The sequence below is a fragment of the Crinia signifera genome, chromosome 2 (genome assembly GCF_055691185.1).
Source record: "Crinia signifera chromosome 2, ASM5569118v1, whole genome shotgun sequence".
Classification (NCBI taxonomy): Eukaryota; Metazoa; Chordata; class Amphibia; order Anura; family Myobatrachidae; genus Crinia; species Crinia signifera.
In genome coordinates, this window is record NC_139218.1 from 89197253 (window position 1) to 89211719 (window position 14467).

Here is a 14467-nt window from a genome sequence, read left to right on the forward strand (position 1 = left end):
CTCTCAGCAATATCCCCAGGCTAGATATTTCAAGCATGCTTGAAATATCTAGTCATTGCCTGTGTTCTCTGCAGGGCCGCCGACAGGGCATGCACAATACACAGTGCAGCCTGCAGAGCGCCAAGCCTAGGACACAGAGTGGCTCGGCGCTCTGCAGGCTGCACTGTGCATTGTACGCACCGGACCTGACTATGGACACCGAAGGAGCCGGAGGATGATGCACGCTGTGGGTGATGGTAAGTAATGGGGAAAGGGTGGGGGAGGCGGGCGCGCAGGGGGGGGGCGGTGGTCAGCCGGCCAGAGGTATGGCGCTGTGCCGCTGGGGGCCCGAACTGTAGGTCAGTCCAGGGCCCCAACATTTCTAGTGGCGGCACCTGGTTCTTTCTATTGAGAACATGGGCAGTGACAGATCACTCAGCACACGTTGCTGGTGCAGCGCTGTGTGCTGAGCAATCTGGGCAATGCAAGCTCCCATTGTAGGCCCCATTATGCTACACATCACTGAGATTTTTAAAGTAAAATGATTGCACCAGCTTTCACTAGATTTGATATTGCAACACCTTATGATCATGCGTAAATGGCTATTGCAAGGGGAGGAATCCAGACCAGATCCCTCTCTTGGTATAATATGTAATGTTTATATCATGTAGATCTAGATCACGTGGATCTAGAAAGTATGTATGTTACAATACAAATAAAACTTTCTTTTAACTTCCATAATAGTAGGCCTGAATATTTATTTTGTACATTCAAACGATTTTCTGCTCTTTATAGTTTATAAATATATTTGCACATAGTTGTTCTATCCTCATTTAATTTCCACTATTCTAGTGTAAATATGTCGCAAGAATCATTTTGAATACACAGCTGTTAGTTCAGATGAATAAATTAGGGCTAGTAACCAGTGCTATTTTTCAGCAGAAACCAGCAGGAACTCAGTTCCTGAACCTCTTATTAAATATGACATCATCAGGAACTGAAAATGTACTTTCCATAAGATAAGTTTTATTTTAAAGTCACCTGTGAGTGCCTTTGTTTCTAAATACAATATATAGATCTATCTCTCCCTCCCTCTCTTTATTATATATATTATTTTTTATTTAATTGATCCACCCCAAGACCTGGAGTTCCTGGACTTATTTTTCCAGAAAAAAAAAGGACTGCTAGTAACAATGTACTGAGATGTAAAGGCCCCCATTCACTAGTGGGATATAAGTACTTTTCAAGTGATTCCGACAAACTATTGCGACAGATTGCATGAAAAGTGTCACATCGCATGTACTTTTCCTGTGATTGTAATGCAAGGAGTGTTCCCTTGCGCCTTGCATCACAATTGCAGATCTCAGTGGGTGCCACAAGGATCTATTACCGTAGATCCTGCAGCAATGCCTGGGATCTTATACGATACATTGTATGCCCAGGAGCTTCTGGGTAAGTTGGCAGGGTATCACATGCGGGGTACCACATGTGATACCTCACACTAATGGATGGGTGTCTTAAGATATGGGTGAGGGTCCAAGAAATGAGACAAGAAATGCCTGAAACATAACACTGACATCTAAATTGACATTTTTAGAAAATATTTCAAATGACTAAAAAAAAGCAACATGTTTTAAACAAATGGCCATTAATATATAAAAGCAGTGGCACAGAATTAGTTGCGCAGGCTCCAAGGTAGCTTGGAGGCGCTGGGTGGCTTGTGGGCATTGGGGGTGTGTGGAGGCCATTGCTACCATTGATACCTGCTCATTAGGGTCCAAATTTCCTTTAGGGAATTCCCTTATATGTTGCCAATTGTTTGTCCTAAGAACCTGGATTTGGTCTTATTTCTTCGATAATGTTCCTGTCTTAAATTTCGATTCCCACCATTACGTTGCTAAAGTTTATAGAATTAAAGATATTAAGCATTTTCCTGATCTGGAGGAGTTCCAAACCCATAAAAATCTACTTTTTGGGGGAATGTATCAACAATTAACTAGAGACTTGTGTTTCATTTAACATCAAAGCAGTTCCAATAAGGAAGGAAGTGGGCTGAAGCGCTTCCTATGCCCGTGTTTAATAAAGTGAGTTGGCAGTGTTGGGTACAAATTGTGCTTCATATTCAAATGACATGCAAAGTGTTGGGGGTAACAAATAAATAGATTGTGAGCCCGTTTGTGTGACTGCTGAGAGCCCCTGGGGGAATCAGGGCATCGACAGATCCCTTTTAACCATAAACTCAATTAAGCTTTTGGTTAAAAGGGATCTGTTGATGCCCTGATTCTCCCAGGTGCTCTCATCAGTCACACAATCGACTCACAATTTATTTATTTATTTGTTACCCCCAACACTTTGCATGTCATTTGAATATGTATCACGCATCGTTATAAATAAAGCACATTTAGTACCCAACACTGCCAACTCACTTTATTAAACACAGGCATAGGCAGCACTTCATCCCACTTCCTTCCTTTCCCATTTATGACCCACAGGGAGTACGGGACACCCCTGAGGCTAAGCAGCGCCGAATAACACAATTATGGAGGAGCGCAGTACAGCAAAAAATACTACAGTTCCAATAAGGTGCTTTTTAAAAATAAATCCATTCTAAGATGTTCGTGAAATCTAGGCTTCAGAAAGAGGGAGAAGGAGAATGGAGAGGAGAAAAAAACCACAAATATAAATACAAATATATGAACCAACTCTTTATTGTGATCATTATCTTCAACTTGATCACTATAAGAACAATCTTTAGAAAGTACAAGAGGTACCACATAAAACATGGTTTTATTTCTAAATTTTCCCTAGCTTATATTTAAAAATAATCTAATTGGTTTGCCAGTTTAGGTAGAAGTTTGGCTAGCTTTTGAGGGGTCAGGATAGAGCTTTCGACATTCAGCAATGTCACGGCCGACGGGCTTTGAGGATCCGCCTCGGGTGGCAGTCCAGCTATGGGCCGCGCTGGGGGTGCTTGAAGCTTAGCGGGTAAAATGTAGGCACGGAGTCTAACTGCCCAACGGTCTTCGCCATTGACCTGTGCAAGAAAGTTTGGATTTCACTGCGTCTGGACAGCAGGTTTGCGGCCCCTCACTCGGAGAACTCAAGGGTTGCCAGAGATCGGTTGACTGAAGATAGGACAGGAATCTCAAGACTTGAGGAATGACAATTAACCTGGTTGGCTTGGCGTGAGGACTCCAGGTCCGGGTAACTGGAACGCAAATGGCCGGTTTGGCTTCGGAATAACGGAGGGGCATAACTTAAAGGACCAACTTCTAGTGGGTTGTAACTGAAACTCAAATGGCCAACTTGGCCTCAGTATAACAGGACAGAATAACTGAAAGGGACTGACTTCTGTCGGGGTGTAACTGGAACTCAAATGACTGACTTGGCTTCAGGATAATGGGATGGGATAACTGAAAGGACCAACTTGGTCTGTAGAGCTGGAGAAGTCAGGTTCGAGGAGCAAGGGAGTTAGGCTGTAACAGGACTCTGAGGCAAGGATGAGACACTGGAAAAGAAATACCATCACCGAAGGCTGCTGCAGAGCTATGCTTCTGGCAGCTGAGAGGTTGCAACAGCTCAGAAGCACTAAGCTTGCTGGGTTTTGTAGCCCAGTGTCATGAGGATAGGCCAGCCCCCTCCACAGAGGTCATAAATTCAGCCCTGCCTGCCGGTCACGTGGAGTCGAAAAGATGGAGGCGCCAAGTCCTGGGAGCCAGTGCCAAAGCTATCACCGGACCCGACGAAGGACCAGGACCCACCGGAGCGGTGCAGGAACCGATGCGCCCGGCGGGGTAAGTAGCAACCCCCACGCCCAGCGCGCGAACGGGACATTACAAGCAACTTGCAACAGGTATTGCTTTTGTTCTTCTTTTTTTTGTAATATCTTGCATTTGTTTTACACCTCTTTCTGCAGTGTCATTTACGACACTGTGACCCCTGACTATTTTCTGCCCCTTCAAGAAATATTCATTAACAAACCAAACATCTAGATACTGTAAGTATATCAAAAGTCTTTTGAGATATTGAATCTCTTCAAAAAGTTCAATGTTTGAGGCGAAATAAATGAGTCATCCTCTTAATCCAAAAAAAACTGAGCTGCTACCATATCGATTTGAGCTTTTATTATCCTGCCATGCTCAATTAATCTATCTGGAATATTGTCATCGATGGTTTGCCCGAAAGACAATAGTTTTAATACCAGAGCAAGAAACCAGTATTAAGATCGATATTTTACACATTTACGAAAAAAGTCAAATTTATGAGTTAAAAACTATTCTGAATCTGAAAAATGCTAAATATCTTCCATTCTATGCACTTTAGCTAAGTAAATGTAAAATTATCTAAGAAATGACATCAAATCCAGGTTCCTAGGACAAACCCTTGTGATTTTATGGCAAAAAAAAACAATTATTTTTTTCCAATAATTGCTATTTTTCATAACTTTAGGGTTGATGAGGCAGGTCTTAATGTTATCTGATTAAGCAGAAACTTTGCCTTTTATATATATCTTGGGACCATCCTACTGCTCATTACCACATCCCTCCCCTATTTCTGGGGTCTGTCACATCTGCCTCATATTGAAAATGTCCCTCCCCAAATGGCCACCACATTAGCGATTATAGTTATTATGGTTGCTAGAGGAGGTGCAGCCATTTTTGGAAGGACAAATGGGGGCAGACGTGTCAAGCCTAGGTGAGTGGTGGATGTAGAGAATCCTATGACAATTAGCAGATACAATGGGAGGGGTTACACAAAAGAAGGGAGGGGACAGTAGAGATTGGGTGGGTGCACTCTGCAGATCGCTATGTAAGGCGTCCAACTGATTATGTACACTTTAAAATTTAACTTTTATTTGGTATGCTTTAAAAGAGAAGGAGTATGCTAATTACTGATTCTCATTAGAACCGATATATAGAAGTGCATAAAGTTTAGAAAGGTGATTAAAAATGATCGTGATGTAGATGCTCAATTAATTTATATGTGTTTCTGTCTCGTATTATTTCCTAATCCGCTTAGGAGAAGGAACTTTTGTTTATTGATTGTATGTTTTTTCTGACCGTATTATTTTTACTTTTACTTTAACCAAGTGTTTTGCTTCCTTTAACTTTAAGAGCCCTTGGGCTCCTTGAATCTTCGTACACTTGGGTTTTATGTGGATATAGATAGTATATACTTTTTCCACTATGTAGATATGTGACGATTGGATTGTATCGGTAGTACACACTGACCAGTCTGTCTTTCAGTTGTCACTTCAAACGCTGGATAATAATCTCACATTATACACACTTTCTCACATTATGGTGCCCAATTTTATAGTAGGTGCTTGATGGTGTATTAATCAAGTCTACACCCTTGTAGATGGTCACTGAATGGCCTTTTCAGATATCTGTAACGCTTCAGTATAAACTTCTCATGTGGGTGCTTCCAAATATGTGTGTGTTTAAGTGAACATTTAGACGGGCATACATTAACCACTCCTGGTTCATCCAATCATGTTATATTGTGGCACAATATATTTATATGTGTACGTACAATTCTCCAATATTTTTTGGATGAGTGTATTATTTAGAATGCTTTCTAAGTCATCCAATCACTAATGTATGCCCGTCTAAATGTTCACTTAAACACACACATATTTAGAAGCACCCACATGAGAAGTTTATACTGAAGCGTTACAGATATCTGAAAAGGCCATTCAGTGACCATCTACAAGGGTGTAGACTTGATTAATACACCATCAAGCACCTACTATAAAATTGGGCACCATAATGTGAGAAAGTGTGTATAATGTGAGATTATTATCCAGCGTTTGAAGTGACAACTGAAAGACAGACTGGTCAGTGTGTACTACCGATACAATCCAATCGTCACATATCTACATAGTGGAAAAAGTATATACTATCTATATCCACATAAAACCCAAGTGTACGAAGATTCAAGGAGCCCAAGGGCTCTTAAAGTTAAAGGAAGCAAAACACTTGGTTAAAGTAAAAGTAAAAATAATACGGTCAGAAAAAACATACAATCAATAAACAAAAGTTCCTTCTCCTAAGCGGATTAGGAAGTAATACGAGACAGAAACACATATAAATTAATTGAGCATCTACATCACGATCATTTTTAATCACCTTTCTAAACTTTATGCACTTCTATATATCGGTTCTAATGAGAATCAGTAATTAGCATACTCCTTCTCTTTTACAGCAAACCAAATAAAAGTTAAATTTTAAAGTGTACATAATCAGTTGGACGCCTTACATAGCGATCTGCAGAGTGCACCCACCCAATCTCTACTGTACCCTCCCTTCTTTTGTGTATATCTAAAATTTAGAGAAGGGTAGCACCACTTTCTATTCTCTCCGTGTTGAATAAAAAGGTCAATCCAAGACAAATATAAATGAGAGAACGCAGATACAGCCTATAAAAGGCGAACAAAAGGACGTATCAGTGCGGAACATATTCCCCTCCCCCTTTTCCCTCATATTAACAATGGGAGGGGGGGCTGAATGTTTTTCTGATGGGGGGGGAGGACTTATTTTTATAGTTACGTCACTAATCTGTTTCTATAGCCAAGTGAAGTACAATATTTCCATGCAGATTTACACATTAAACATAAATTTGTTAAAGAGTTTAAAAAAACACATGTGTAATGCATTGCATTACTTTGTGCAGACAATTCAATCAAGCAAATTGAATGATTTTTTTTTTTGCTAGATACTGTATGTGGCAAATTGTTTATAGCAATAATGAAAACAGAATGAGGGGCTGGATTGAAAATACAGTGATATTAGTCCATCCATCCGTCCCCCAAAAATAAAAAAATATAACAAACTTTGTGGAGCAGGTATCTTCAAAATGTTATATGGTAGTCAAACTCCTTAAGCGCCGTCTTAAGCTGGGTACACACTGGGCAATATATCGTCAACAATATGAAAGATATAGTTAACGATATCTTGAACAATATCAGTCAGTGTGAATACACTATATTGTTCTCCTGCAGCAACGCATATATTGGCGGGTGCAGAATTCACTCCAATGTGTACCTGGCATAAAAACCAGGGCAAAACTAATAGTAAGAAAAAACATAAAGGCGAACACTGTTCCTCAACCCCAATGGGAGGAATTCAAGTGTTTTGTGTGCCAGTGGCCACAAAGTGTAGTCTGATGAAACAAGTCAAGTATTGCTCTGTGCAAAGCCGCCGGATTTAACATGAGTGTTATGTTGTTCCGTCATTTCGATGGGCTGGTAACTAGTGAGAAATATGAGGAATAGACCTGACAAAATAAACTTTTAACACAATCGAGGGGTTTATTTAGAGCTTTTGAAAACCACAGATTATCTGTGTTTTAGCCTACAGAATTTACAACAGTAATAATAGTAAGTGCAAAACACAACTGTTTTAAAATCTTCTGTCAAAAAAGATTACCAGCGGCTTTAAAAAGCCACCATTTAGTATACACAGTAATCTACAAGTTTCAGAAAGCTCCAAAAAGGAGCTTGTTTTCTTTCTCAAAAATGTTGATTTTGAGGTTTTAATGTTTTACCAAAGTTTTATATATATACAGTTGTGCTCATAAGTTTACATACCCTAGCAGAATTTGTGATTTCTGCCCATTTCTCAGAGAATATGAATGATAACTCACAAACTTTTCATTCACTCATGGTTAGTGGTTGGGGGAAGCCATTTATTGTCAAACAACTGTGTTTACTCTTTTTAAATCATAATGATAACATAAACTATCCAAATGACCCTGATTAAAAGTTGACATACCCCAGTTCTTAATAACGTGTATTTCCCCCTTTAACATCAATCACAGCTTGAAGTCTACGATGGAGGAGCTGTTAGGAGGAGACACACAGGTGAGAGGAGCTCTGTGGTTTAGACGGGTCGGTGATTGAAATCCAGCAGCGGCGTGGATGGGGCATCAGCACTTGGTGTTAGAGGCCCAGAACCACTGATTGTAGATCACAAACCCTTTTTTATCCCCACAGTGTCAGGCTAGGCAGGAGGAGCAGGATGAGTTTTTGGAGGCCACCCACCGAACTGTAGTAGGTGATAAGTCACTAAGCTGCTTCCATCCATCACAGGCCATAAAGCTGAAGGTGCAGTACTAAGTTACGGGTCTGCTCTACAGGCATGGGAGGGCTGCATCTGGGGCATGAGACCAGCTGCCAGTGTGTGCAAGCTTACCTCCTTGGCAAAACGTGGGTATCAAGAGAAAGCTTCTTTGTTAGATCACGTAGGCATGGAGTTTATGTTCTCCATCCTGCTACTAGCTACGGTTTATATATTATCACAATTTACACTTTTCAGTTCAGAAGAACGTATTTGGGTTTGGCGGTTGCCATGTCAATGTCTGATGCCAGAGTTTAAAGTACCTACAGTAAAGCATAGAGGTGGTGGTGTTATACTGTGGGGCTGGTTTGGCATGGATCCCCTAGTTGTAATGCAACTCTGAGAATTATAGAGATGTTCTCAATTACTCTGCTCCATACAGGAACTTGTGGACAGTTTGCTAAGAAGGGTGTCTGTAAGTCCACCACGTGCAGTGATTACTACAAAGCACTGAGGTAAAAAAAAAAAAAAAAACATTCACATCAGATCGGAGTCGGGGATTGGACATGCTGCAGGTTCGACCTTCGGACAGCCTCCCAGCAGGGGGGCAATGGAAACGCATACGATATATCATATGCAAAAGGACCGCATACAATATATATCATATGTGACCCTGCTGCTTCAAGAGGGATTGGCTGCTTTCCCCTTGGAGAAGTCACAGTAGTGTATGAGGACCTTTAGGCCTTTGTCAGCTAGCTAACAGGTCTGAATCAGGCCCAATATTATCTTAAAAACTAAATAGATTGATTACAGTAACTTGGCTTTCAAACATTAGTTTTTAGACCAGTTGTCCAAACTATGTTCTACAATGGAGTTTAATCTTTAAGTGCCTGTCTGCAACATTGCCTGCAGTTCAGTGGCCACCATACACAAAAGATCACCATTAGTCTTAATGTCCTCAGAGATGTCAGTAATTTTCAAATTGTTTCTGTGTGAGCGATCTTCCAGCCTAAATCCAGTCAGTGAGCAGTTAGTCAGCAATTACAACTGCTGAGCGTCTCTCTCTCTATTCCATTCTTCATAAACAGGGTTTCTGTGTGTGTGTGTGTGTGTGTGTGTGTGTGTATGTGTGTGTGTGTATGATATTAAATCCAGAATGAATAAGTAAATAGACACCAATTAAGATATATGAAAATAGAAATATGTAAAGTTTTTAACTCAAATCCTATATAATAAAAGGCTAACACTGCTCTTCACCTCTATGGGGGGAATTCAAGATAGCGACAGGCACAGCAATTCAAGTGCTTTCTAGCATGAAACGCATTGAAGAGGCCTGTCCGTGGACTTCCCTGTGTGCTATCCCACCCCAGCAACAACGCTCCCGTCCATCGGAGCCAAAGCGGCACACACCGCAACAAGTGACGTCACCGGCGCCGACGGAACGAGAGAAGAGACGAGCGGCAATTTCTAACAGCCGCATCACTCCATCCGCACTCCTTGTATGCAACCCCGCATGGTTATTAGAGGTAGGGAAAGTACAGCACCCCCACTGACTCATGCTCAAAAGAGCTGTAAACGCATAATATTAATACTTGTTATTTCAGGTGCTTTTCCTACTTTTTCTCTTTACCTTTCTCCCCTATTCTAATATAACATTAGCGCTCACCATTTACCTTATTACAGCAATTCAAGTGTTGCTCCATTTGTGCGCGCATAGCTGTTGGCGCTGACATTACTGTTATGTTCTGCCATCATGATGACGGGCTTGTTACTAAATATTAAATATTGGGGTAATAAACCAGCATGCTTGCTGTATTTTTTCTTATTAATGGTTAATCAGATGTTTATGCACATACAATTACTATTATTGATAAATAGGAATACAGTTACCATCATGTATAGGGCAAAACTCTAAATGAGACTCACAATTTTTTTTTATTTTTACATTTCCTGTGCACTTTAATGCATTTTCTGTTTTGTCATGAACCATTTTTAATTCAGAAAAACAGCCTAGATGCGGATTGTTATGTCTCTCCAACCATTGCAACCTGCGGTCAGGATGAATTCTTTCACATGCAATTGTCATGGTCAGTGACAAATAGTAATACTGATCCTGGATTACCCAGATAGTTGGGAAATATAATTAGGCAGAAAGGCTTCACAAAAGTAAATTATGTAAATTTGCAATTGGCAAAATAACTTGATGGCACTGCTGTGTCAATTCTTCCTTTGCCAACTGTCCCAATTACAGCAGGACAGTCCCATTAATTGCACACTGTCCCGCTGTCCCACCCGTGGAAGGGAGGAAGGTTAGGGGAGCTGGTGATCACCACTGCTCTGCAAAACAGCCAATGATCACTGAATATCACACAGCATCTATCAGTGCAGGGAGGGGGGTCAGGGCTGCCAGGCTGCTCTGGGAGAATTGGGCATTTCCCCAAAGTGACAAAAACAGGGAAATGTGTCACTAGGCCCTAAACCAGAGATCACATCAACCTTCCTCCTGTAGTCAAACCCCTTTCCGAACAGCAAATTTGGTAGCAATGCTCTGTTGATGTCATCTTAAAATGACCTTAGCACAAGAAAAGCAATAGCAAAATAGGTGAATAAAACCCAAAATGTACAAACCAGTGACTCGCCATGGGTCCCTATGCAAACAGCCTAGTAATAAAGGTTGAGTCAGCTATGCAGGGCAATATATTTTGGTGAAACAAATATTGATTACTGAGAATATCCTGTAATAAGAAGAAATGCATGATCACATAAATAATAATTAACATATATAGAAAAATATAACATATTTATTGAACTTCATGGTGCTGAGTCAGGTGAGTCCCTGTGCAGGACATAAGTGGCAAACCTTAACATACATTGAATTCACAGATAAGAATTGATTTATTATTCAGTATGTACGACCTACAAGTCAGATTGAACTTGGCCGGATCTGTATTTCTATGAAAATGTTTATTTTGAGGTGAGAACTAGATAGCAATAATGCACATGCATTTTTATAATGAATGCACAAAGGCCCTACATCATACACCCTGCATCTTGATAATATGTAATTGGTGCCAACAATATGTTACTCATTCCCCTTTGGTGCCATCTTCCCAGTGACATCTACAGAAGATGGCTCTGGCACTGAGCCTTTGCTATTTCATGCAAATTTGCCATCTACAGTAATACAACCGAGAAGATGACAGCATGGAGAAGGGGTGACTCCACTCTTGTCACAAGCAGTGGCAAATGCATGATTTTTAGAGGGGGGGAGTTTCCAAATGTAATCCAAAATCTCCCACTCTGAAGCGCATTTGAGTAAGTATGGGAGTCTGGGGAGGGAGTCTGGGGGGGTTTGGAATACAGTATTAATATTTTACAGTACAGACGGTCTAAATTATAGGCTGTTTCAAACATTTAAAAAAGATAAGTGGTCAGGAAAAGGTTAAACATATCATAATAAAGAAATAGAAACACAAACATAATAGAACCAGTGCTGCACTTTCTAAATTCATAATCTCCCACTACATAGTAAGGCTCCTGTCACTTCCTCCTGGCAGCTGCTCTCTGGTCCATTGCGATGTTTGAGGGCTCAGATCCACACATACAGTAAATGTGGTAGAAGAAGCTGGTACTTCTAACAAAGACCCTGAGAAACCTCTGCCAGTTACTACATAATGGCAAAGCACATTGTGTCCGTTTGTAGCGAGTATACTAAATGTTAAACAACAGATATCAAATGTACAGTATTTTAGGAAACTTGAATCTGTCATCTTTCCATAGAGTCAACTGCATGCAGTCATTATGCTCACAGCTACTATGTGGACAAGGAGTATGCAAATACAAGAATGCCGGCTCCGGTATCCCAACACGGTTGTAAAGCAACTTAAAGCAATTTAACACTGTTGTGTAAATTATAGCATTGAACATATAAAAAGTGTATATAGTGGTTACAATGCATGCACAGTTAAAATGCTTTAAGTAGCATTACAACCATTTTGGTATACAGTAATAACGCTGCAATCTTGCGTTCTTCATAGTTACTGTCCACAAAGTGAATCTCAACATAACATATGTATCCCATGAAACAAAGCTGTATTTTGTTATTATTAAATACACTGATGCACTCCGTCACATAGGAATGGTGTGTACACACGGTGGGATTCCCGTGCTATTCGACTTAAGATTCGAGTGCTATGCAATCTTTGCTAACTCTGTACTATTTACATACAATTCATGCTGTCTGCATTAGATATGTACTATATAGTCATTGCTGCCCTGTCTATCTGGGTTTCGATTTCTGCTGTTCCGGGAGTGTGCATTGGGATCGCAAGGTAAATAACCTGTGTGATCTGCATACGATTTTGACTATATAGTCAAAATCTAATGTCAAATCTCACCGTGTGTACACAGACAAAACTTCAAGTAAATATCAAAATAAATAAAGCACTCACCATTATTTATCAATACAGAGAGGCCAAGGTTTTTTGCTTTGAAATTCTGTACACATTTCCGAATGGACTTCATGGAAGCCAAATCACAAAATAAAAATTCCACTGGGAAAGAAAAAAAAACAGAAAAGCATAAATACATTTTCAAAGGATTGTGAGAAGCAGTATTCTGAACTCAATTTTACCTTATACAATAGGGATTACTCAAAGCAAAGACTTCTGCAGATAAAAAGAGCAATTGGTACTAGTAATCTGCCCGTTTATTTAGGGCAAGCAATTCAATTTTCAAGCCAGCGCTGTTCTAGCTAGAAACAGCAACATAATACATTAGCAGTGGGGCCGACGCACAGCGGTGCAGCCTTGTAGGTAGCTGATCCAATATGCAGTTTATTAATTCTCTAATAGTGACATCATTACTTTCCTAGTGAACCAATGAACTGCATTATCATGTAAACTACTTAATCCACAGTTCCAAAATTGTTTCAACCATTGTGACTACTCAAACGGCACTTTTTTACAACTAAGCCAGCTAATATTTTTCCCAAAATCTCCCCCCATAATGTTAATGATCGAATTATATAATTAATAGCTAATTTAATCCTGAAGCGGTATAATTTTTTTTTTACTCTGGATCAGAGGCATCGCTATGGGGGGTGCAGACGGTTACAGGGTGACGGAGCCATGTGTTGCACTGTGAAATTGTCATGCAGCACTCGGCTTCTATCATGGAGAAGGAGCCAGCAGTGAAGGCAGGACTTACGGAGGCAGCCCATCATCTACAGGATGCTAGACTTGCCCCCAGAGTGATGTAAATATGAAACTCCCTCGCAATTTCATGCCCCCAGAGTGACGTAAACATCGGTTCCTATGGCAATCACTCACCCTTGACTATAGGTCAAGACCCTCTATCAGCAGCACACCACAAAGCTAAATTTAGCCCCCGGTGTTACAGACCCTGGCTGTTTATACTGCAGGATTTTCCAAGCGGCAAATATTTGCTGAAAAAAACTATATGAGAAAAAAATAGATTGCAATTTAAACATTTGCATAAAATGTGTAAAGTTTAATGGCAGCAAGCTGAACATTGTGAATTTTAAGAAATCCTTCCTTTTATTTCATTAACTTTAAATCATTTTATGTCCAAGCAATGACCTAGTTTAACAGTTTAAATAAATGTCTCAATTAGCCATGTTGGTAATGCTGGTATAAGAAATTAAAGCCAACGTTTGCTAATATTATTATTACCACAATTTGTAATGCTAAAACATAACCTAATTTTCAGTGTCAAAGTCACAAGAGTTCAAAGCATTTAAAAAAGTTAAACTGTCCTTCCAAAGAAAAATGCAAACTATAGGAACTAAACTGACCTACATCAAAGTCGGGCTACATGTACAGCTTTGTACTCCACAATTCTACTCCCAGACACGTTCCTAATCCTAGACCTATAAAATTGCTTGCAGAAAAAGGCATGCATTTTAATATTTCATCTTGACAGATTAGTGCAGTTTAAAGGAAGAGATTCATTACAATTTAGCCAAGCAGGTAACAGAATAGTGATCAATCAAGGGAGAAATCAGACAGTAAATTGAATGAAGTATGACTTGCAAATAACATTAAATGGACATGTGTTTACCTGGATTTAAAGAAAAAGAAACATATATTATTATTATTATTATTATTATTATTAACAGTTCCTTATATAGCGCATACTATTCCGCAGCGCTTTACAGAGAATATTTGAACGTTCACATCGGTCCCTGCCCCAGTGGAGCTTACAATCTATATTCCCAATCACATATACACGCACACAGACATTCTAGGGTTAATTTTTATAGTTCTGGATTGTGGGAGGAAACCGGAGTACCAGGAGAAAACCCACGCAAGCACAGGGAAAATATACAAACTCTTTTTTTTAATGCGTGACTCAGCTCAGTAAGTCACACAAAAACATTGCAAAGGCCGAATGGCTTCTGTCAGATA

General features: G+C 40.0%; 1 protein-coding gene across 3 annotated transcripts in view; it reads right to left on the reverse strand.

Moving 5' to 3' along the window:
• Positions 1-14467, reverse strand: part of DHRSX (dehydrogenase/reductase X-linked) — a 320578-nt gene that overhangs the window by 75519 nt on the left and 230592 nt on the right. For all 3 annotated transcript variants that reach the window (XM_083172552.1, XM_083172551.1, XM_083172550.1), the window contains exon 4: positions 12491-12592. In XM_083172552.1, the coding sequence (XP_083028678.1) occupies positions 12491-12592 (102 nt within the window). The remainder of the gene's footprint in view (positions 1-12490; positions 12593-14467) is intronic.